General features: G+C 47.7%; 1 protein-coding gene across 4 annotated transcripts in view; it reads right to left on the reverse strand.

Moving 5' to 3' along the window:
• Nucleotides 1-9,976: 9,976 nt before the first annotated feature.
• LOC144155113 (protein turtle homolog A-like) overlaps nucleotides 9,977-25,126 on the reverse strand; it is a 430,406-nt gene continuing 415,256 nt past the window's right edge. For 3 of the 4 annotated variants that reach the window (XM_077686368.1, XM_077686369.1, XM_077686366.1), the window contains 8 exons: nucleotides 23,481-23,786; nucleotides 22,131-22,418; nucleotides 21,162-21,470; nucleotides 14,982-15,281; nucleotides 14,629-14,766; nucleotides 13,253-13,280; nucleotides 12,945-13,027; nucleotides 9,977-10,614 (listed from right to left, as the gene is read on the reverse strand). In XM_077686368.1, coding sequence (XP_077542494.1) covers nucleotides 10,538-10,614; nucleotides 12,945-13,027; nucleotides 13,253-13,280; nucleotides 14,629-14,766; nucleotides 14,982-15,281; nucleotides 21,162-21,470; nucleotides 22,131-22,418; nucleotides 23,481-23,786 — 1,529 coding nt within the window. In that variant the 3' untranslated portion in view covers nucleotides 9,977-10,537. The remainder of the gene's footprint in view (nucleotides 10,615-12,944; nucleotides 13,028-13,252; nucleotides 13,281-14,628; nucleotides 14,767-14,981; nucleotides 15,282-21,161; nucleotides 21,471-22,130; nucleotides 22,419-23,480; nucleotides 23,787-25,126) is intronic. The other variant, XM_077686367.1, reaches the window with a different exon arrangement.

Genomic DNA, 25,126 nt, shown 5'->3' on the forward strand with positions numbered 1-25,126 from the left:
GCAAACTATGCTCGCCGAATGGGCTTAAATTTTTATTTGACGAGTTGGTTTTGCTTTAGAGCGTTCCGACGATCAGTTTATCATAGTGACATTACCCCCTTTAAATGTTTATTAACACGAAAGAAGCCCCTAAAATTATTTACGTGGCAGCTGACCACTTGCATTTCGTGTTGCGAGAAGTTAGAGTTACCTGGGCGACGGCCGAGCTGCGTTTCGTTTTTCAACCTGTGCTAGGACACATTTTTTGTACCTTGTTTGCGACCTCAATATTTGTTTCGCTTTTACATTTTGTTTATTGATATCTATGATGGTATTTATTCCATTTTCTAGGTGTGACGTATGGCTGAATTACGCAGAAAATTCGCTAGCTATAAAATGTTTTTGGGCTAGCAAATTTACAAGAATAAGAATATGGAGCAGTTGTTAATGATGTGCGAATTGTGCTCCTCATCTCACTTTATAATAAATTTATTATTCCCGAACTCGTGTTATTGTGAAACATCGTTTCTGTAGAATTGTATTGTGTACAGCGAATGAACGTGGTGATCACTGCAGCAATTTTCTGTACACGATGAATTTTACAAAGATGTCTTTTATGTTTGTGTAACCGACACAGAATGCGGAGATTTGTGCTTACTATACGATATACACAGCTCTATGCTATTGTGGCATGTATTGAACTTCTTCGCTTGCGATACGTTGCTAATAAAATCAGTGAATAAACTACATTTACCGCCTACTCCTTTTTCTTGCCCAACCGAAATTGTCACGCTTCGGGGCGTGCTGGCTTGCGCGCATTGAACTGAGAAAGATTTCCAAACAAGTGTTTTGTACACGTGCTGACAGTCCAAGCAAATTAGCAACTAAAAACTTTCGAAAACAAGATGTGCAGGAGCAACACAATCTGGAAAGAAAAAAATTCCCCCGCATTTCCCCGAGGGGGAAATGCGGGATGCTGTTTCTTCACTTTATAAGCGACCCCAAACCATCCACCGCCGGCGGCGGCGGCGGCGGCGTCCGCAGTGCTCCTCTATATTTAAAATAGAAACAGCATCCGGCGCCAGGTTTCGATCCGAGGACTTTGCGGCCGCAGCGCGACGCTCTACCGACTAAGCCACGGACGCGACGCTGATATCAGTGTTAGTAATGCGCCTTATATCTTTAACGCATTCAAACTACGTCGTCAGCGGCGTGCGTTGGCGACTCAGCGGCGTTATAGCGGCTTGATAACTGCGTGGTGTACACGTGATACTACAAACCCGATGGAAGAGATGGAAGAGAAGGCGGTGGGCTTCGGGGGCCGAGCGCAAGCGCCGCAAGCGGGCCGACAACCGTGCATTCGCACTTTCACATTCTCCCCCTCGGGGAAATGCGGGGGAATTTTTTAAATATAGAGGAGCACTGCGGACGCCGCCGCCGCCGCCGCCGCCGCCGGCGGTGGATGGTTTGGGGTCGCTTATAAAGTGCACTCAAAAACGCAAGCGGTACTGGTTCACGCTTGCGGCACACACAGACATTCGCGCTCGTTGAGCCCATCGCAGACGGTATAAAGCGGCACGGCGTTACCCCTCGAGCATCACCGAAAGCGTTGCCATAGCACCATCAGTAATTTTTTTGTTGTTTGTTGTTTTCACAGTTTGGCCTACCAAGCACCAGGGGACAAATTGACGCTAGTGACGAAATTCTCGTTTACCTGAGGTGCTATTCCAGAATGCCCGAGTTCCGCCTACTCCCGAGTTTCCAACTGCTTGGGTTGCCGAGTTGAACTCGGGACGCCCGTGGTGGCCCCTGCTGCGGCGTGGTTTATTTTATGTTCGCCGTAGAAGGCATATTTCTACTCCGACAGGTCTTTTAAACGAAGGAAGAATTTCGAGGTCGTTTTTAGCTCTCGAAAAGTGCTGTGCATTGGTTTTGTAGTCGGCTGGCGACAGATTCCCGTTTGCGACGACTTAGAGGCGGCTTTCGCTTCATGACCGTCGAGGAGAAAGCGTAGTGTGCACTGCGGTTTTACGCGAAGGGCAGCTTCTAAAAAAGCGTTGGTGGTGACCGCACCATCGACCGCCACCAGTCGACCGTCAACCAGTGTGCGCGCAATACGATCAATGGAGACGTGTTTCCAAGACCCCGTCTTTCTTTTAGGTGATTTGGCGTACATTGCTTTCGCAGGTTCATACCGCGCGTCTATCCGTCTGCAGCCGGAGCGTGCGCTTCGGTTATCGTCTGCGCGCAAAACAGTTTCGAACGAAGCTTTGCATGTCTGTGCGTTTTGTTTATCATCAGCGCGGCAGACAGACCCGCCGTGGTGGCTCAGTGGCTAAGGCGTTGCGCTGCTGAGCACGAGGTCGCGGGTTCGATTCCCGGCCGCGGCGGCCACTTTTATGATGGAGGCGAAAAGCAAAAACGCCCGTGTGTACGAGATTTAGGCGCAAGTTAAAGATCCCCGGGTGGTCAAAATTAATCAGGAGACCTCCACTACGGCGCGCCTCATCGCCTGCGTTGCGTCGGCGCGTTAGACCCTACAATCAGCGCGGCAGACAGACTCCGACAAGGGGTTGCGCAACGGGCATTTCTTGTGAAAAGGTTACTGGCAGGACAGCTTATACGTATTACATATACTGTCAAGGAGACAGTCGACGCACCGATAGCCGGTTGAGGTGGTTTATTCACAGGGGTGAAGCCGATAGGAACGCAGGTCCCAGCGTTGAGATAACCCAGCTCGTTTCTCGCGCATGCACCTTATGGGGTTCATGTTCTTCCCCTGACAGGTCTTCGGTGCCTATCCAGCGTCTAGATACCACATCATCCTACCTTCCTTTTCCACGGGGTTTATTCTGGTATGGCGCATACCCCGATAGCTTGATGGCCTATTGCTACAATACAATAAACGTCGCGTGCCTATTGTCAGAGGCGATCTTTACAGATTTCAACGGGTTTTGTTCAGCGTCACCGTCGCACGGCAGGGAGCAGAGCATGGAAAGCGAGTAATTTCACACAAAGGGAGAGCTAAGAATTAAAGTAACCGAGTGACGCCACAGGGACGGTACGCGGGATTGGGAAGGACGCGAAAGAAGAGAGAGTTATGAGGGGATTGAACCCTATGAAAAAAAAAAAAAGCGACTGTGGAGAGCTTCTTCGAGCAAAAGCGGTGAAGAGCAGAATAAAATAAAGCAAAGAAATCTGAAAAGTTGTCCTTGTTGCTATTTCTTCCTTCGTAACACATGGCCACATGGGGGATTGGCCCGCAATTGGGAGCTTTGAGGAACTAACCAGCCCGGTTCGCAAAATTCATAACACTGTGAATTTGAAATGTAACAGTTTTAGAATAGTGCGTGCAGCATGAAGCTTGAACGTGATGTCACGGGAGTAGGACAGGTGCACACCATCCTCGCAGAACCCCGATTCTATAGGGAGGCTGTGGCGTGTTCGAGTCTGCTTGCATACTAAAACGAACAACTGAAATAAAAGAAACGGACGCAAACACGTAATAGAAGAAAAGAATCAGTTTAAAGTAATCCGTGCCAAACAACAAAGAAACGAAAGTGAAGAAAAAGGCGCAAGTACAATGTGTTAAAAAGAAGTTGCTAATACGTATCGCCAGGCTTTTGCCTGAAAAGCACGTAAGCAGACTGGACCGCGCTGAGGAAATTTTGGCGTCGAAAAGCGGGGGGTTTCGATAACTTAATGCGTGCAGCAACTATTTTGAATGCGGCGCGCTTCTATCACCCGCTTTGTTTTTTTGCCAGTCGGCCATAGTCACGTGATTGTTCTCTCTGCCCCCGACGGCAGAAACTACTTCTTTTAGGACGAAAAATTTCACACAAAAAGCTCATATGAACGCCTGAAATAAAAAATAAATTGAACTTTGTAGTGAAATACAGATTAATAAAGTAAAAGTACAATAAAATAAAGAAGTTGGATTTGCTTGCTCCCAGTTGCCACCAGTGCAGCACTGGAACGACAGAACGCACTGAAAGATGCGCCACGCCCTAGTCGCGCATTCTTGGAGCGCGCTGCCCTGGACCGATTGCGTCAGCTCAATAATCAGCAAATAGCATGAATCGCATTTTTAAAGCGTTTTAACCCTGCCCCGACATATTATCGTGACCTTATTATTATCACCACAGCTCCTCCTTGCCCGAGTTTCGCTCAAACTCGGGCCTTCTGTAGTTGATTGATTGTAGGGCCTTCTGTAATTGATTGATTGTAGGGTTTAACGCGCCGACGCAACGCAGGCGATGAGGCGCGCCGTAGTGGAGGGCTCCGGATTAATTTTGACCACCTGGGGATCTTTCACGTGCGCCGAAATCTCGCACACATGGGCGTTTTTGCTTTTCGCCTCCATCAGAAAAGCGGCCGCCGCGGCCGGGAATCGAACCCGCGACCTCGTGCTCAGCCTTCTGGAATAGCACCCCTGGTGGGTATACCAGCTGACCTAGTCGTGTGCATAGTGAAGAAAGCAAATCCAAAAAAAAAAAACGCTTAAGAATCCATTTTTCATGCCAAGCGCAAGCCAGAAGCAGGGGTCTTCCCGTAACGCTCCATGACGACATGGATTCCCAGGTTCAGTTTCCTCTCTAGCATACTTGCTAAGAAACTACATGGTCGCAAGCGCATGAGCAGCACGACGTCGGTCCCAAAAGTGTGACGTAATGCACAAGGAAAGCTGCGCGCAAAAACAGTAGCCAGCGCCTTGGCTGCGTCGCGGGAGTGTTTGGGGGGAGGCGCTCAACGCGCAGGCTCCTGCCGATGTGGAAAGGGTATTTGTTCTAAGCTTTCTCGTGGATGCAACGATGAAAATTGTTTTAGAATATGTTATACTGAACGGTTACGGTTGGCGCTTCTGGGAGATATCCCCAAGTACAGAGGATGCTTTAAGAAGTCATCTCAGCTTGAAAATTTTGTAGTACTCCTTTAGGAGAAACCATGCTGAGCAAGTTCGAGTACGTCAGAGTAGTCTCAAGTACTTTGAAACAATTAAAAGCTATGCGAACTAACCTCTGCGTAATTTAGGTCATTACCATAAAATTTTAAGCAACTCCAAGTAATTCTGAAATAATTTTCCCGGCTAAGCATTATTTCACGTTTAAAGACAATCATCGATACTGACCAGCCCTGACAAATCCATACCACTGTCGTTCATAGGCGCCATAATGCATTTACTTCCGCGTATATAAGAGAAAATAAGAATCCTGCCTGTAATTTTTTAGTGAAGAGCCCCCTCACGGGCACTGGCGGAGATATGGATGAAAAAAAAAGCATTTCAAAAGTAACTTTCACTGTCGATTCTCCTTACCTTGGATCAGCCATGAATGCGGAATGCGGCCGGCGCTTGACCGCGTGGTTCCATCCACCATTTAGCCCACAGAGCATGAGGCGGCGACAGGGCCGCAGGAAACACGGAAATTAGTTTTCAAGTTCTTGTAATAAAATGCTTGTAAGTGCGAATGCACTTTATAAGCGACCCCAAACCATCCACCGCCGGCGGCGGCGGCGGCGGCGGCGTCGGCGTCCGCAGTGCTCCTCTATATTTAAAAAAGAAACAGCATCCGGCGCCAGGTTTCGATCCGAGGACTTTGCGGCCGCAGCGTGACGCGCTACCGACTAAGCCACGGACGCCACGCTGATATCAGCGTGAGTAACGCGCCTTATATCTTTAACGCATTCAAACTACGTCGTCAGCGGCGTGCGTTGGCGACTCAGCGGCGTTATAGCGGCTTGATAACTGCGTGGTGTACACGTGATACTACAAACCCGATGGAAGAGATGGAAGAGAAGGCGGCGAGGCGGTGGGCTGCGGGGGCCGAGCGCAAGCGCCGCAAGCGGGCCGACAACCGTGCATTCGCACTTTCACATTCTCCCCCTCGGGGAAATGCGGGGGAATTTTTTAGTGGGAAAGACTTCAAGGACGAATTTTACTTCATTACTGTTCACAATATACGCCGTCTAATGTTTCTTGAGATCCAAGAGGAAATTTTGCCCACTTTTTGTAGTTAGGTGACACATGTTGATGCGCTGACACAAGTTCATGCGCGATCCGTGCTTTGGTACGTGTAATGGCGTCAGTTCCGGGTGCGGCTGGAGACCGTATCGATCGAGCACCGTGCGAACACCGTTGTGGGGCAGCGCAGGCGCGGCACTTGCTGAAATCCCGTATCCTTTCTTTCTTCGCCGTAGTATCACTGTCGGTGAACCTACCAGCCCGACTACACCTTTCCGCACTCCGGTTGTCGCTTCGCCTGATTGCGGCTTCAGCCAGGCCGTTTCCCGTTGCTGGTGATACGCCTTCCGTGGATGCTTGATGAGCACGGCTGATAACCATGGTAGCTTCAGACGGCTAGCGCCTAGGGGAAAGTCGCTCCATGAGCCTAGTAACGTACTAGCGTTAATAATAAAACCTGCAGACAAGGAATAGGTGATAGTTATCGCGAAAGAATTCTTTAACGAGAGCCCAAGACGACTGAACAAGCCTTCCTTCTATAATGTCGAACGAAATGTCTGAATTGTTCATTTTGAAAATACTAGCTAGAGAACACAAATTAACTGAAGCGGCGGCATGATAGGTCTTGCCACCAAGTCCAGCACCAAGTACAATCGACACTTTGCCAAAAAGACAGCATAATCCACGGACCTGGACAAAGAGAAGTGCCCGATCGACCGACCAACCAACCGATCCACCCACCGACCAACTCACTCACTCACTCACTCACTCACTCACTCACTCACTCACTCACTGACTCACTCACTCACTCACTCACTCACTCACTCACTCACTCACTCACTCACTCACTCACTCACTCTCATCAACTTCCCGCCTGAAACAATATTACATAGACTTCAAATCAAATTTTGGGACTATATTCCTTATCATGGCGTATGGGCTCATTGCTCTGTATTTTTCGAAATTACACCCTAAGGGAGCGAAAGGGGCTAAATTTTGTGTTTTCGAGTATTCATCGTTGTCTCTCAAGTTCGTTGAAGTATCGAATTGTACGTAGCGCATACAAATGTCTAAAAGTACTTTCTATAGTATCAACTAACACTGAGTGGTGCTAACCTGAATTTAGGACCGAGTTCCGCATCTTCTCTGATTTATTAACATGTGTTGCACCCATTGATGTTCATAGTATAAATCGTATATCTGTACGTTATTTTACTAGAAAATATCGTGCCTTTACAAAATAACGTTATAAAATGACGCGAACACTACACTTCCTTTCTTTAGAAATTGATTTATTGTTGAGTTTAACGCGCCGACGCTTCCCAGGCGGTAAGGCGCGCCGTAGTGGAGGGCTCCGGTTTAATTTTGACCACCTGGGCATCTTTATCGTGCGCCTAAATCTCGAACACACGGGCGTTTTTGTTTTTCGCCTCCACCAGAAAAGCGGCCGCCGCGGTTTTCGTTAGAAATTGTGCGAGAAATTAAAAAAAAATAATGAGCCAGTTCATTCTGCGAAGGATTACCCGCGAAGCTTGATTTACTCTTGATTATACATGGCGTCCCCACTACGATGATAGAAGAGAAGTGAAATTCCCAATGGTGAACGGCAACTTGTCTTGACGACGGGATCTTTCACAGAGGAGCCGGAGAAAACTAGCCATGCGAACGCTTGGAACGTCGACAAAGACAGGGCGTGGCGGGTCGCGCAGCGGCAAACCTTTGAGAAAGCTTTACTATATACCTGAGACTCCACTTATCTTGAAAAGGGTGATTATTGATAACTAATCTACTCAAAATGCATATTCAAGTCATGAGCGTGCAGACTTGAGGTCGCAATAAAGGTTTTGAACGGGGAGGGACTTTGATGGTAAGCGCGTGTTAATAGAACACACACCGGGACATTCGTTTTCGTACCCCTCGCGCTGTAGAACAGCACGCAAAGATGAAAACTACATTGAACACTAGCCATATCATGATCAGCCTATCTACGCCCAATGCAGGGCAAAGGCATTTCCCATAGATCTCCAAACCTGGCCATATAAGCTTCGTTTAAAACTTCCTGTTAGGGATAGCTTGTATCGTTGATGCAACGAGGCCGACTGCTGTGATTACAGCGTTATCCTCGAGCCTCCACTTGGCATCCTTCGACCGAGGGAATGAAGACGTAGAGGCAAATAGAAAGCAGCCAGCTGGGCAGGTCCGTTTGCTGCTTCGCGCTCCGAACTGGCGCTCGCTGGAAGCCTGAGGCGCAGTTGGCGCTTTTTTGTGGACTCCGCTACCGGGCCATTCGGCAGCACCACTCTCGCAAGCGGAAGCACGCGACAACCTTTCTTTTTCTTTTTTCTTAACCGTTCATTGGGTAAGTCCAACGATACGCGCCGCCGAAGCCACTTAGCGCCGACATCGAGACGGGTGCCCCGTCGACTACGTGACCCCATTGGGCACGTCGGCGGGGCGCTACTGACGTTGCGGCGCTGATAAGCGGTCTTTCTCTTGTTTTAGTCAGCTCGCCTCGTTTTGGCGGCGCTCTTTTGGAATATCTTTGGGGCAACCGGTGGAACGCGTACTTCAATTAAAAGATTACTACAAGTCCCGCTTATGTACATCTGGTTTGCCTCAATTATGCCCAAGGTTTCTTTGGCGCTGAACAATGTTAACGCGCATGAACCGTAAACAAGGGCCACTGGTCAGGAATGCAGTCTTGCCTGTTTACACTCCGCGTTCATGCTCGCATGCTAAAAATGCTTTCTGCAACGAAACAGTCCCCATAGGCTGAAATATGATTTACAAAAAAAGCGCCTCCGCGAAACCACCCGCAGTTTACCAAAAAATCGTTGCCATGTAAAATTGGAGCTTCATTTAGTCGAATTTATTTTAATTAGAAAATACACCGAAAGAAAAGAAATTGGGGTCTTACGCACCGAAGCTACACCTGCGTTATGAGGCGCAGTAGTTTTTACCCTCCATCAGTCGTGCTCAGCGGGCCAACGTTACAGGCCCTGAGTCACCACGGCGGGTATGCATTCGAAGAGGACATATAGTGATATCAGATGAAGCAGAAAAGAAGAGCCGGAAAGGAGGGATGGGATTCTAGCCCGGGAGCTGCGAAGCAAGCCAGGCATGACGCGGGCAGCGAACTCCCAGTAGAGGACACTCAATCCGGGACTGGAGGGGGCCGGCAGTGCCCGTTTCCGTTTCGCGAAGATCGGCTTGGGCCCTGACGGCAACAGCAGCGCGTCGTCAGACCTGGCCGGGGCGTCCATGCACAACGGCGACTGCAGGAGCGGCCTCCCGCTCCCACCGCGGGCAATGTTTCTATCACACCGCCCTAGCACCGCAGCAACGCCATGTCCTTAGCAAGCCAGATGAGATCAGCAATTCGAGTACTTTAACTGCTGGAGGATGGATTTACTGGTTACTTTAGTGTCGTACAACTGGTGGCCCCGGTGAGTTCCTGTTTGTATCGTGTCACCTTAGGGTTCGTTCTCCATCAACAGCTGTGCCAATTGTCCAGGGGCTTTTCATTCAGAATGGGTATCCTAGATTTATACTTTGCGGCAGATTATAAATTTTCGAAGAGCCCCATTCTCCCCGAACCTTTCCTCCCGTCCTTCCTTCGAGTCTCTCTTCATTTCCTATCCAGACAAGTGGACAATGCCCCTTCAATTCGATTTTCTGTGCAGTTTGTGTCGGCTACTTCAACTTTGACTTTGACGCCAAGCACAATGAATTCCGAACTTTTTAGGCAGGCTATATACAAAAACATTCGCGTCAAAAGGTTGTCGGACTCTTTTACTGTGTACTGAACACTTGTCGCTTAAGCATGGGGCGTTATTCTAGTAGTTAGGCTGTGGTTAGACCGGTTGTGAGCTTTGTTCGTTCTTCTTTTTCTATTTTCTTATTGTGGAAACCTGCGTTGTATACCAAATACTTTTGTGCCCCCTTACTGTAACGCCTTAGTGGCCATAGGTCTGTAAGTAAAATATAGAAGCAGTACGGCGCAGTCTGCTGTGTTCAGAAACTGAGGAAACTTCTCAGTTGAGGTATTTCCAATAAATTTGTCTTTATTCAACCAATATTTCGCGAGGAACGATAGTATACATCAACTGGATTTCTTGGCAGTTTGTGACAAAAAGCTTCAAAAAGTGCACTCTCTTTGTACACGAGGAACGAAATGGGGTGACTGATAACAGATCAAAACATCGAGTACACGACACGGGTGAGTCTTCTTTTTTTCTTTTATGCTTTGTTTCCACTGGGGACGGAGCAAGGACCACAAACCACTTCGCAGAAGAAGCACAACACACTCGTCAGTGCCAAGTTCATCCCTCTCAACCACCGCAACCACGCCGTTCACGCCGCCCGATTCCCGCCGCAGTTCCTTCCGGCTCTTTCCTTCGGGGATTCCCTTTTTCTGTCCTAGCCACTGACCAGGTCGGCCGCCCGGGTACGACGGTGGAAGCAACGCCCGACCTCCTCCTTCAGTGCCCACTGTTGGGGGCCTCTCTACACGGCCGTCTCCTTCTCAAAGCCCACGGTGCTGCCAGAAGAGCACAGCGTTGAGCAAAGGCGTGAGGCCCCTGGAAGGGCCCCTGTGTCCTAGCAGACGCTCCTCGGGTATAGCACGCGGCCGTCGGCGCAGCCCACGCTGGTCGGGGACGTGGACGCCTGGAAGGCTGCGCAAAGAACCAAGTGGCGGCACTCAAATGAACGGCTCGCCCAAGTCACGGTCCTTGCGACAGCATCTGGACAATGAAATCGCGCGCGCCGCGAACAGCTAATTTTGCACTCATAATTTAGGCCTAAACTGATGAAAATCGCCGAGGGTCTGTTTGGCGGCAACGGACGTGAACGATCAATCGCTGTTGTCAAGGGAGCAAATTCGACGAATACCATGTCAGAAATCAAATATGTGTAACGAACACGCCCGCGCTGTGACATCACGCAGTGCACCGTGTCACATTTTCCTCCTGTAACGTTACAGCGCAAATCACGTTTATCGAGCCAAATTTAATTCTGAGCCTCGGGATTTGCGTACTTTTATTGCTTGATCTTAGTGATTTGTCACTCAGGTGGGTTAAAATGCACATCAGACCAGCCACGATATTTAAGAGGGTATACCAAACCAAAGCAAGCATGTAGACTGTACGGACATTAATTAACCGCGTGGACCGAAGCTGCACTATTTTCACGTCATTTTCTTTTTCAAAAGCGGAAATGCTATTAGAACGCAGTGAAGAAGTTCTTCCAGTATACTTAGATTAACTGGCCACGAACTACCCAACCCAAATATTACGGCTCTACGCTTCAGAGCCGGCAATATCTTGTAAGGGGGGGATTATGGCTTATGGGAAGGAAAGATTTTTAGCGAAAGGAACACTAGCGCTCGCTTACGTGCTGCCCGGGAAAAACTGGAGAAGGTGGGTGGGGTGGGGTGGGGTGGGAGGCGCACCCTCAACTCCTCGTCCATGGCTACGTCTCTGCTACACTTTTTAGCTAACTCAGAAACTCCCCTAAAATATTTTTCTTCCTTTCTAGGTCTGGACATTTCGCGCGGGCTTGAGTGACGTCGCTCAATTTATATTCCGGCTATTGGCTGGCTGTTTTCACTTGCAGCGATACATCCATTCTGTAGCCGCTTAAAAATAATGTAACAAAAGCAGGGCACAAATAAAGGCAGTATCTACTGTGACGAGGAAATTGTTCAGAGCCGCTCTGTACTGGCGATAACTAGACGCTTCTAGTCATTGAGGGAGATAGGGAAAGTGTTTATCGGTTGTGTTACAAGGGACCTTGAAAAGTACAGATAAAACCCTTCGAGAAGGCTGTTATGCGTTTGCAGTGTCTATGTCAAATCTGTTCCATCTTTGGTCGCCTTAGAATCGTCGTATCAAACTTCATTGCGTCCATTAACAAAATATGCTCCTACTGGCCTTGTTCCTTCCAGTCGCGCACATGAAAATGCTGTGTAGCCATTACGACGAAGTGCGAAAAGAAGGTAAAGCAGACCTCACGAGGCGGATTTCTCACGCGGAGTCAATCGCAGAGTATCTGTCGGTACCGGCAGCGTTGCTTTCAGTTTTTTTAGGTGCGAAGCAAATGATAAAACCGGGTGACAACTTTCTGCGAGCCCATGTTCAAAGCCCTTTTACCCAAGGTCTACATACGACTGCTGCTTGCGCCGAAGAATTTTCACGAACCGTTGAGATGCGATTCGAACTATGGTTGCTAACACTCGGAATATGGCAACTAGTTGTCCTAGACCAAGGAACCATTCCCAAACCATTTTGTGAAGGGCCGGCCGACTTCCTGCTTTTCACTGCGCAATGGACCTTTCCCACTCCAATGGCGGCGAATACCAAAATCACAATTGGTGGCTCTTTCGACCACGACTGCCGGTGACTCTCTTCTGCAATACTGCTAAGCGCGAGGCGCCCCCGTGGTTATAGCTAAGAGGCTTACTTTGCATGCATATCGAGCTCCGCTTTTTTTTAATTTATGCGCTAAGGTCGCTCTTTGAGTGCGCTGTTGACGAACTTGAGGACGTTTTTCAATACCAGTGATCGGCCGTGCAATAACTTAGCGCTTTTGCAATGGCCACTGAATGCTAACCAGAATGTTTGAAGCTTGTCCCGGCGTGCCCACGGGATGCGATAAGAGCAAGCCAACAAAAGTAATGGAAGCGCGTGCGCAAATAAAGGTTCTGGAAAAGGTCGATTGGTTTTCTGGGTGCAAAATAAGGCGGCAGCCAATTTAGCCATACATTGCCCCTCTTCCACCTCAACTTAAGAGCTTGGTTACACATTCGACATGCATGCACGGCTCACATGCCAACCATGTTATTACTTGTTATTTCTTGTTCATTTATTGAGCCCACAAAACTAAACGCAAGTCAAGTTAAAAAAAGTTGTGACCTTAGTTGCGAGTCTGCAGCTAGTTACATCCTGTGCTTCACGCATTTTATGCACCCAAACAAGAACACGCGTGATATGTGCTGAAAACTTACACGTCATGGCAGTGACGAAAGCCTCCTCGGGGAATATGCTCGGTTCATTTCTGTGCTCAACACCCTGGGACAGCTGTATCCAACTGGGGAATGTGAAAAAAAAATTGAGATATACAAAACGTAATGACAAACGACGTGCATTCAACCGTAAGGCTTGGAAAACATAGGCTATAAAATACGCAAATTTTAGGTGATTAACTACTAGAAATTGAGAAATTTATTGTTTAATTGCGCTAAGCTTAACCATGGGATGACCTTGGAGTTTAGATAACTTTCGTGCTTTAAGGTAAAGTAGGAGACAGGCTTACTGTTTTTCCTGGTGAACTTGTTTGTCCTCTGGAATGAAAGAGAACGATATCTCAGCGCGCGGCATGCATACACTGCCGAAATACAGCAGTGCATGGTCATTGCAGCTTTAAATCATCACCGTCATGATCATCATAATCATTATATTATAATTAATATCATTATTATTATTATTAATATCATCATCATTGTCATCACCATTCACACCACTTCAATTTGTGTGTGGTTGTCGTATGTTTGTTTCTTGCAGTATGTTTCTTGTATTTGTCTTTATATCCCTATCCGTGCGCCAGCACTCAGGCCATTGGCTGTTTCTGGACGCGTAAATAAATGTGATTTATTGATTGATTGATTGATTGATTGATTGATTGATTTATTGATTGATTGATTGATTGATTGATTGATTGATTGATTGATTGATTGATTGATTGATTGATTGATTGATTGATTGATTGATTGATTGATTGATTGATTGATTGATTGATTGATTGATTCTTTGATGTTGGGATCGTTTACTTCGTTATTGAAACAGGGTAAGAGGTGTGGCCTGCCAAACCCCCGCAGGGTTTGTGTTATTAGCAGCTGTAATGTTAACCATGACGCTGCTTTTTTTTTTCTGTCAGTAGTAAATTTTTAGCACGGCCTTGTGATGCAACCTTTGTCAGTGGCCTCCAGTAGAATTGTTTGTGCTTGATTTTGCACGTGTAGTGGACTTACATAGGAATGAATGCGTTACAGAATATCAGGTCCTGCTTCAGAAAGGGTACAGTGCTAGCACTACTTGCGGGGAACACTTGCTACAGAGGGCCGAGTGAGGCCTAAATATAGTAAAGACAATACTGAAAAAAAAATTAAAAATTCCCATTATCAAAACGTGCTACGCTCTGTTTTGTATAAATATTTGTCCTGGTTTTCGCTGCATTTATTCATGTTTGCATTCCAGAAAGGTCGGATTTAGGGCTCTTTTTCAAAAGAAAATTACGAGTACACGTACGAACTCCTCATGACGTAGCGAATGCGGTAGCCTTGTTGTACACTTGCCAAATGTTCCCTTTCCTTATTATCATCATCGTAATAATAATCAGAATCATCCCCATTATAATCATCGACATCATCATCATCATTGAGTGCAGCGCAAATGTTCACGATTATGTGTATGAAAAGATCTGAGTTGCTGTAATGCCCAGCATAGCGTTTTGCCTTTATTTATACAGCTATTACAGTACGTATAACCTGTAATCTAAAAGCACATAGAAAAATCAACTGTAATAGGATGGCCGCAACAACTTGACGCTACCCGTACGGCGCAGGACTGGGAAGATGTCAAGAGAAGGTGATGGTGAGCGAGGGTAGATTAATAGATGCAACAGCCACACACGGTTGTCACCTCTGTCTTCCGGAGTCTTTGCTTTGTACTTGATGGCGATGAGGACTATGAAGGGGATCGCTACCAGCAGGCAGATGGCTACGACGAGGAACGAGACCAGGATGTTGGACGAGACGAGCCACGGTGGTCCTGTAACACACGCGCGCGTATCTTTAAGCGCCCGTTAGCAGCTGAGGGCGGAAACACTGCAACCTTTGTCGACCCAAGGTTTCGTGCAGCTATTCAGTCCGTACGAATGGGTACCTGGGGCTTGGGCTTTGCAATGCTATAGGAAAGGGCCGGCAATAAAGCTGGGACCAGCCAAGCAGCGGAGGGGCGTATAAAAGTGTTAACAGGAACGGCACCTGGCTCGGAGAAGCCCTGTGCTGCGTTGGCCAGCGTGTGCGTGCTCAGCAGCACGGGCTCGGAGCGGACGCGGCCGTTGAAGGCGTAGACCAGGAGCGTGCACTTGGTGCCCGGCGGCACGTCGTCCACCCAGAAGGACGGGGTGGCCGAGCTCATGTTGGCCACCAGGCGCCGCCGTTGTAGCTCGTGCACCTCGAGCAGGAAGCTGTGGCCGGGCTCGGCGCCGCCTTCGCAGTCCACGCGCAGCGCGCCCATCGTCTGATTGCTCACATTGCAGTTGTGCGGAGGCTTCGGGGGACCTGCCGAGTCAGGGATCAAATGTGTCACGGAAAATGCCGAGGAAACGCGTACGTACAAAAGCCACAGCATTACCCTTGCAGCGCCCGGAACGGTTTTGTCTCAATTTACTTCACTGTGAGCTTTGTGCATAGGGAGGATCGGCTTCAATCTGGTAATTGCAGCACGTTCCAGAAATTCAATCTTTACAAAGTTAAATTTCATTATTGCTTCGTGGCCGCTACGGTGGATAGGATCAAAGTCACAAGTAAAGCTGTTCTATTGCAAGCCTTCTTTCTTTATAAATGTTTCCATCAACTAGAAAAAAGTAATCAGTAACTCTTAGGTGGGAATTGCGGGATAAATGTGGAGGTCACTCTGTTCTATGCCTATCCGCTGTAGAATCGGCGCACTCTGATATGTGAAGGCCCTGGCGCCTTTTAATAAGTACATTCAAGGACCATCTGCATTCCTACAGAGCACTTTACACCGAGACCGTTCCAAATCGGCTTAAATAGTTTACAGAAATGCATCGTTGGAAATAAAATTTCAGGGGTCATACAAGCAGCCTGATAATAAAATATGAAGTCCCTAAGGTCTTTATAAGATACCTTTCATAAGGCCGCATGTCACCCTAGGAATTGTTACACCCGTACCCTTTAAGGTGGCTTCGCTACTGTGCACAAATGCATTGCTGGGAGGAAATCTTTAGAGGCAATATAAGCAGTCTTGTATGAAGATATGAAGACCAGCTTTTTATTACGAGGCGAAAGTGTGACTCAAAGCGTTACAGACTGCTTTCCTCGTCGCGTTCACATAGAAAGGCTTTCGCGTTGAACACATCCTGTATATACATAGCACCAGAACCGTAACTAGCAGTTCTGACGTTTTCGTTTGCTTGAAGTCACGCGGTGGAACCTAAGGTATACGGTACAAAGTATTGGTCTCAATGCCGAACTTCTAATAAACACATGAGTCTTAAAGTATCAAACTAATCTGTAGTGCTACTTTCAATTTGTGTGCATATCACTTTTGTCAGTGTGGTTCAGACGTGAACATGCCCCTCGACCTCCACCATGTGATTTTTCGAGAGATTAAAAATATGTGTAATAAATACATTATTACTAACTGATACCAACGTACGTTACACGCTGTGGACGAATTCTTGAAGCCTGCGTACTGTCAAGAACAAGGAAAATAAATTATTTATTCATAAAAATATTATTCGTACGTTCCGAGAATTGTGGCTGCACATGTTATCACTGCTTGTAATTTTCTGTTTTGTCTGCATAAGAAGAAATAACACTTAAATAAATATGGAAATGTTGTAAAAATATAAACATATATGTTTAACAAACATGGAAGCAAAAAACATAGAAGTAAAGAAGTACAATATAAACGGGAAAAGCACGAAGCAAACAACTTGTAGGTGGACGTTTTATTTTATTGTAGCTTTGCCATCCAAGAATCTTCGTTGATTATTTTTGCACACATGTCCCAGTTAGGGACTCATCTTAACGCCGCTGTCTCTTATGCCAATATATTGCGTAAGAGCAGCTTGTCGACCATCGCGTACTGCGGAAATTGCCCCAAAATTAGTCGCACAAAAAATACGTAAAAATGTCCACATGTGGGGAAAAAAGCGAGAAGGTTATATTTTTATTAGGAAACAAAAGGTGTTCACGAGAAAAATAGCTCCGGCAGCTTCGCGACACCACCCCCCTGCGGAAAAGAGCGCCGCCAGCTTTGAACAAAATTGCAGCACACACTTTTAAAAAGGACACATGAAAGCAACTAAAAATAACTCGCAGGGAATAAGATTCACACCGACCTAAACGCACAGGGAGGAGAGGGGGGGGGGGGGGGGGGGGGGGGAGAGACGAAGTCCGAAGTCGTTAACACACTGGTTTCCGGTGGCGTCCTTGGTTGTGTGGAGGTACTGAAACAGCCAGTCCTGCGGTATCCCCCGGGAATGCCCCCTACTTTGTTCTGAGCAGCGACTCTCTGACGCACTGTGGAGTGCGTGGTCGCAGAACACCCTAGTGGATGAAGGCCTTGCATAGGAGTTAAGTATGCCAGGAGGGAAACTGGCCACAAAGGGAGAGTAGGTGCGCTTTCCGGACAGGCTTCCCGGGGTTCTAGACAAAATCCTAGGATGGTTTCCGCCGCAGGTGGCTGCCTTGGTCGCCGTGCATCATAGCGCGACAAAATTTCTAGGGTGGGGGTTCTGAAGCCCCCATAAGCTACCCTCCCCCCTCGCAACGCCCCTGATGTTGTTGTAATTGTAAAGCGAAAAAGAATAATTAAATTCGGAGCTGGAGAACCACAGGCAGCCGCCACATTTAGTTGGAGATGATGCACTAAGCTTTAGTTAAAACTCCAAAGTATCCTGGCCCTTTTAAAGCAAAAAATCAGGCGTCGTCTTAAAACGAAAAATCGAAGTGTATATATTGTTACAATACGACGACGAAGAGGGAATTGCAGCCTAGCGGTATGGACCTACTCTCCGACGAAGAAGAGGTGGGTGGTGCGTTGCCTTCCTTAGTCTGTCTGATTGCTACCTTGTACATAATGCAAATAAATCGCTTCACCCCATCTAATCGTTCCTACCATCTTTCTCCTGTCGCTATGTAGCAACATTTTGGCAACTTCGTAATTATATTGTAAGCGTTAAGCGCGACACTTCGCATTACAATAGTGTATCTGAGTCATGCATGGAGACTTTAAACATGATGCGCATAATGCGGATACGAACACGGCAATTGCCATAACTTGTGCATGACTTCGCTTTTCCTTGCTGTGGCTGATTCATGTTAGGGATTAGTACGGAGCACATCATGAATGAGGATCCCGCGTGGTGGTTATGAAAACGTGATCCACTGTGACTTCCATTTATGAACACCACTAGGTTTTTTGAGAGGTTAATTTGCCCGAGTGATGCTTATAAAAATGCCATCAGCTACGCACATACCTGCATTTCTGGTTGCGTCACCCACAGTGGGTTTCGCTCTCAAAATCGACTAGGCACTTTTTCCAAGAACAATCTTGCAAAGTACGGCCCCAGAAGACGTCAAGTAAGATATAACATGTAGGGGACAAGTGGCCCAGAATAATGTACCTAAGTATACACTCTTAACCAAAACAGAGAAACGAGGGACTCCTCACTTCTTCAACTTAGCGTTGGTAGAGGGTACTGGAAAAAGCAGCAGGGTGTTACGGCTGTTGCGACATTGCCAGAGCTCTTGTACGGAAGAAATTTATGTCCCGCTAATGAAAGCTAACAGTAAGGCGCTTAGCTGTACTAGGCGTTTTCGATTTGCCGCTGTTGGTATGAATATGCGTATTCGCTACACTTAGGGCGTTATGTTTGCTATTTTTACTAACAGCCGCCTTATTGTGTGATGTGTAGGGAGTCTCTCATTGGCCTGTAATATCGCTCGCGAGATCTCCGTGACACGGTGCATGCACCTCAACAAGAATTGCTTGTCTATCACGCATCGCCGCTCCTTGCCACGAGCCGCGTCCTGACTTAGCCAGGGCGCTTTATTTATTTTTAAAATTAGGATTTGCTCATATGGCGCTACATAAAAGGCCATTTGTTTGCAACTACGTCCGAAAGGTGACTTGAAGGACTTGAAAAATTACAGGCCGATCAGCTTACTGTCAGTCGTCTACAAGGTACTTACCAAGGTAATTGTTAACAGAATTTCTGCAACCTTAGATTTCAGTCAACCTAAAGAACAGGCAGGGTTCCGTAAACGCTATTCAACAGTGGACCCTGTTCACACGATCATTCAGGTGATAGAAAAGTGCGCTGAGTATACTGAACCCCTATATATAGCCTTCATAGATTATGAGAAAGCATTTGACTCGGTCGAAACCCTAGCAGTCATTCAGGCATTACGGAACCAGGGGGTAGATGAGCATTATGTAAGAATACTAGAGGATATCTAGAGAATAAGGAATACTAGAGAATAAGGAAAGCAGTAAAATACCTATAAGGAAGGGCGTCAGACAAGGAGACACAATCTCTACAGTGTTATTCACAGCATGTTTACAAGAAGTATTCAGAACATGGGATTGGGAGCAGGTGGGAGTAGGGGTTAATGGAGAATACCTCAGTACTCTGAGATTTGCTGATGACGCTGCCTTGCTAAGTAACTCGGGGGAAGAATTGCAAAACCTGCTTACCGCACTGGACAAACAGTGTAGAACTGTGCGCCTGAAAATTAATATGCACAAAACTAAAGTAATCATCAATAACCTCGGGACAGCACAGCGGTTTGAGATAGGTGGCGAGGAAGTAAAAGTGTTAAGCGAATATATCTACTTAGGCCAAGTTGTGACCCCGGACCCCAACCATGAGGCAGAGATGATTAGAAGGATAAGAACGGGGTGGAGTGCAGTCAGGCATTCTCAGATAATGAATGGCAGCCTACCATTGTCCCTAAAGAAGAAATTGTATGACAGCTGCATCTTACCGGTACTCCCCTACGGGACAGAAACTTGGAGGCTCACTAAGAGGGTACAACTTAAATTGAGAACGACTCAGAGGGCAATAGAGCGGAAAATGATAGGTGTAAGTTACAATCAGTTGGGGCCATTCTTGTTACACCGTGTAACATTAAGGGACAGGAAGAGAGCGGAGTGGGTCAGGGAACAAACGTGGGTTAAGGACATATTAGTAGAAATTAAGAAGAATAAATGGTCGTGGGCAGGGCATGTAATGCGAAGGCAAGATAACCGTTGGTCATTGAGGGTAACAGAGTGGATCCATAGAGAAGGAAAGTGTTGCAGGGGGCGGCAGAATGTTAGATGGGCAGATGAGATCAAGAAGTTTGCGGGGATAAATTGGTCGCAGTTAGCACAGGACTAGGGTAATTGGAGAATAATGGGCGAGGCCTTTGCCTTGCAGTGGGCGTAGATAGGCTGGTTATGATGATGATGATCATGATGACGTCTGCTTACCAATTATGAAACTGTCATGAGACATATGCGGCAGATCGCATATCGGCGACACCATCCCAGGGGAGTAGCTGCGGGGCAAATGCGCACTTCGTCTTCTGGTTGATCTCAACATAGGCGGGGACGAACATTTACTCCGCCAATAATGCACACGGCACACATGCTCTCGCAGTTACTCCACTTGAAGAGCAACGGTCGATCGCGAGGTCTAACGGCTGTGTTTACTGTTCTACCTCCTTTTTTGGCTAACAGTGCACCCCACATTTTTGCAACTATAGATATATGACTGCAGTATATAAAAAGAACTATGTCAATTCGCCTCTAAATGTTGTAGCACTTAAAAGAGCACACGCGAAAGCACGCTTGCGACAGAAGGTAGCACGTCAGACAGCGCAGTCTCTGCCCGCCTGGGACAGAATTGTTTGCAATCTAAAGGGTTGTCGGAAAAAACAATGTTCTGGGGAAAATCTGTAGCTTAGGCTGCACGACGTTGCAAGCTTCCAGGGTTTATACGCGATAGATAAACATTCTCAACGCTTTCAGGAGCAAATAGAAATGTTCGTAATATTTTCGTCACCCACATAATAAGAAATACACACAGGAATTTGTAAAGTTTAATCAGCAACACCGAGTCAGTGTTTACTTCGGGGCCGATAAAGGAAATAAAAGAAGACGCGTTGAGCAGGGAAAGAGGACTAGAAAGGGGGATTTTTGTTCACTCCGCTAATGCCTCCTTTTTCGTTGTTGCAGTTTTGCCGCGCGTAATGCAAGCGCAAACGAGATTGCTTTTACTTCCGCGACACCTTCGATCCGAGTGAAGCGTGCGCGTAAAAGTTGAGAAAAAAAAACGGGAAAGGAGAAGGGTGGAGGTTTGAAGGCGTGTATCGAACCACAAATGGGACAGGCACTGTAGGAACCGCGTGTCGTAATGCACTCACCGACAGGAACCACGTGGATGACACAGGGACGCATCATGAGCCCGATGGCGTTTCGAGCAGAACAGCTGAGCGTGCCGAAGTCGGACTCATTCCTCGGCGTGTACCGCAGATAGCTGGTCACGAGGCCTCGGGAATCGGTGGTCGAGGAGAGCGCCCACTGCAGGTCCCGCCGGTGGCCCGAAGAGCCGTTGAGCGACCAGTGGAAGCTCACGTTCCACGGGTCGGCAAGAACCGAGCAGTGGACGCGCAGCTCTTCGTGCCGTGCTGCCGTGTACTTTGTGCGCAGGTCTGGGTCGCACACCGGCAGGTCTGCGGTGGACGGGCCGATAAGGGGCACACGCCGTAAGTCAACCCGGGTCGGCAAAGCAACGTTGGGAGCGCTGTTAACTGTGCTCACTATTCCTGAGCGTACACGGTGCATGGCGGACATAGGAACCCTTAGCTATGACATGACACCAATAATATTGGCATATGAGGAAGAAGGGAACGTTGCTTTTGTGTCTTCATAATTTACGAACTTCTCTTGACGTGTTCTCTGTCACGCAACACTAGAGGCGGAATAGAGCTAAGAATTGTATACTCGGCCGCGTACGTTTCGCGTGAACGTTTACGATTGAGCTGCGCCAATCGACTCTTGCTGGAATAACTGAGAGGACCGACGGTTAAGAGAAGCCAGATTATTTAGATTACACCCTTGCCTCCCTTCTACCCTCTCCTGCGCTCTTGCCGTACTGAAACAGATGAAGAAAAGCTGCCCACGAGAAATGGTTGGGAAAACACTGTGAGGCAAATATGTGCTGCTTAGAAAACAAAACTGCGGACAAAATTAAAGGAAGACACAAGTGGCGTGGTGAGTGTGATGCGCCTTGTTCACTGTGATGATGTGTGTTCTTGCTCCGCATGGAGTGTAGGTTTAAAATCCCGAAATTGTATAACTTGGGGTAAATTCTAAAGGTGCTGAAGACTTACGCTGTACTCGCAGGAAGACCCTGTTGGACTCAGCGGCCCCCTCGGCATTAGCAGCCACGCACGAGTAGTGGCCCGAGTTGGCGCTCTGGACGCCTCGGAGGGCCAGAGACTGGTTGCTCACGATGAAGTTTGTAAGCCGAGAGGCGAGCTCGTGGCCCTCGAAGCGCCAGGACACCTCGATGAGCCGCGGGTTGGCGTCCACTTCGCACTCGAAGTAAACGTCGGTGCCCTGGACGATACTGGATCGATTCACGCGGTTTCCCCACGCCAGGCTCACCCGGGGCTTGTCTGCGCGAGAAAGTGGAGGATATTGACAGGACGTAATCGCCAATTCGCCCTCCCGTCTTCGTCATATACGTCTGCATGCCTACTACGTACACATATCGTGAATATTCAAATATTAAATGGTAAAGATCAGTTGGGGCCATTAAGTGATGCTGCATTACCTGTGTGTATCAAGGCATTACAGTAGCACGTAACATCTGAAGTCAGTTAATTGCATGACCGAAAGGATTCTTTTAGAAGTTAGTTAATTATTTTTTGATCGTAAGCTTCAATCGAGAGATACTGATTACTTGCGTTCCCTCTGTTTGATCGGGAAAATATTTGATGGGAGAATCCTTGAGCGCGAACTCCCAGCTTAGTAGCGGGAAACATGCGGCAAAGATGCAAAGCAGTTCGTAACGGTGTTCCCGCACTTACTAAGGTGCAAACGTTCGCTGGTGTAGCTATCTATACTGGGTGTCCGGTAAATAAACAACGCATTGCACCTTTTCTTTCTCTTGCCCTTTAAATCACTAGTAGCAGGAAAGTCTCGAACGCTGCGACATTGAGCATTAGCTCCATTAAAGGGAGTCGCCTGTTAACATTCCTATGGTACTTACTATTCCATGACCGACGGACTTAAAGACCATTGTGCACCAATACAAAAGGCTTCACAAATATGTAAGTACATATCAATGTTTAGAAAGCCCTAGATTGCTTCTTTTAGAGATTAGTTACTTCTGTACTGAAATAAATGAAACTCTTGTGGGTTAGACCGCTAGCGCCATCTAGTGAAAGCTGCATAAACCAAAATGCGTTTCTTGTTAATTTTTTATCTCGGTAAAGGAGGGATATATTTCTAAAAGAAGCAAACAAGGTCGTTAGGAACAATTCTATGAATTTCTACAACCTTTAGTATCTGTACAAGATGCTTTTTAAGCCCCTGGGTCACTAATTAGTAAGTCCTATAGGAATGTGCTCAGGTGAGTCCCCCTTAAAGTCGGATTTTGAACCTCATGGCAGACACGACGCGGTAAATTCCGAATAGCCGGGGAAGCACGTCGCCCTTACAAAACCACGACTCACAATGAACTTGAAGCAGCCACACGTCGGCGACTTCTTCATGACCGGGCATCTTGGGGTTGGCGGCGACGCATCTCAGCTGACGACCATTGTCCCTGGCCCTGGGCACGAACCCCAGGAGAGAGGTGGTCACGTTGCCGGCGGCCGAGACGCGCGACTGGGCGAGCGACGCGTTCAGCCGCACGCCGTCCAGCCACCAAGAGACGAGTGCCGGTGGCAGCGATCCCTCGGCCTCGCACTCGACCTCGGCGCGGAACTCAGCCGACAGGAAGTCCTGCTTGCCTCGTATCACCGCGTGAACTGGCTTCACTGGGAACGTAAAGGAGGGAATGGAGCGATAGCCAGTTACCAGTTGGCCAAACGGCACCACTTCGATTCCTACGAAGTAACAAGCACAACTGTGAGAGAATGATAAAAATATGTAAAATAAGTGAAGGGACATTTACACCGAATGTGTCATATGATAAAAAAAAATTTGCGCCAATACACCCTGTGAATGTGGTGGGAAAGCAAAGCTATAAACGGCACCCACAACGATTACCCATGCGACGTCCCTTAAATTCATTCACGTCGCTCTACAAATAGTGAAACCAGAGGAAGTGAAATGCACTTAACCACACCCTCTATTACTCCAATGAGATGTTCTTAGTAAGGTTAAATTAATGCATGATGCATGAACGCTGGTTGGTTGAGTTGTATTGGTGTAGCACATGAGTAGAAGCTCTTTTTTTATAAAATTAAAGGAAGCTGAAACCGGTGTTAGACGATCTCACTTCTCAGTCTCTGCCGTCGCGGACGGAGGCGACGAGATCGGCGGCAGAGACAGTGGAGAAGGAGGAGGCGACGGAGGAGCAGGAGAAGGAAGAAGAGTAGTAGGAGGAGGAAATACTTCTATACAGATTTCTGAACGGCCCAGACTGCGGCCCAGGAAAGTGGTTCCTTGTTCACTGTAGCCCATATTCAGTCCGCGCCGCCTGTGCTCTGTCCAACAGCTGAAGCTGGGTAGGCAGGGAGGGGCTGGACAGCATCATCTCCCATTTCTTTTGTTCGGGAGTTGACGGAAAGAGAGGAGGGTGATCAGGGCTAATGTCGCACGCCCCGATCATGTGGTGGACTGTTCCTACTTCTGAGCAAAATTCCCGTTGACTGTCGTAGCGATTAGGGTGCATTAAGTCAAGACGCGTCGGGTGTGGAAAGGAGCTGGATTGTATGAGCCGTAGGCTGGTTTGTTGTTCGATGGAAACGTCAGGGTAAGGCGAAAGTATACGGTTTGTCTCAGAAGGCGATATTGCTGGGTTATGTCTCTGAACGAGACGAGCCTGTGACTGTCCTCGTACAGCTCCATAGCACGGGGGTTAAAAATGCAGGTTTGGTGGGCGTATCGTTGCCCTCCATGGAAGCGTGAGCGGGTGTCCAGACGAGCTCAATGGAATCATTTGGGGAGTGCTTTTTAACACACGCAGTGCAGGTCGAGACACTAAACCACACTGGTAATTCCGGTAGGCTTGTTGGGAATCGGTGACTATATACCTTATGAACACCTGGTTGAGTGAGAGCCAAGGCGATGACTGCCTCTTCTGCTTCCGTCATGCCTTCGGTATTGAGTGAGGCACGAGCAAGGAGGTTGGTTCTAGAGGTGGCCACGATGA

This window comes from Haemaphysalis longicornis, unplaced genomic scaffold (assembly GCF_048455015.1).
Source record: "Haemaphysalis longicornis isolate Haplotype H1 unplaced genomic scaffold, Haemaphysalis longicornis Haplotype H1 scaffold_1, whole genome shotgun sequence".
Lineage (NCBI taxonomy): Eukaryota > Metazoa > Arthropoda > Arachnida > Ixodida > Ixodidae > Haemaphysalis > Haemaphysalis longicornis.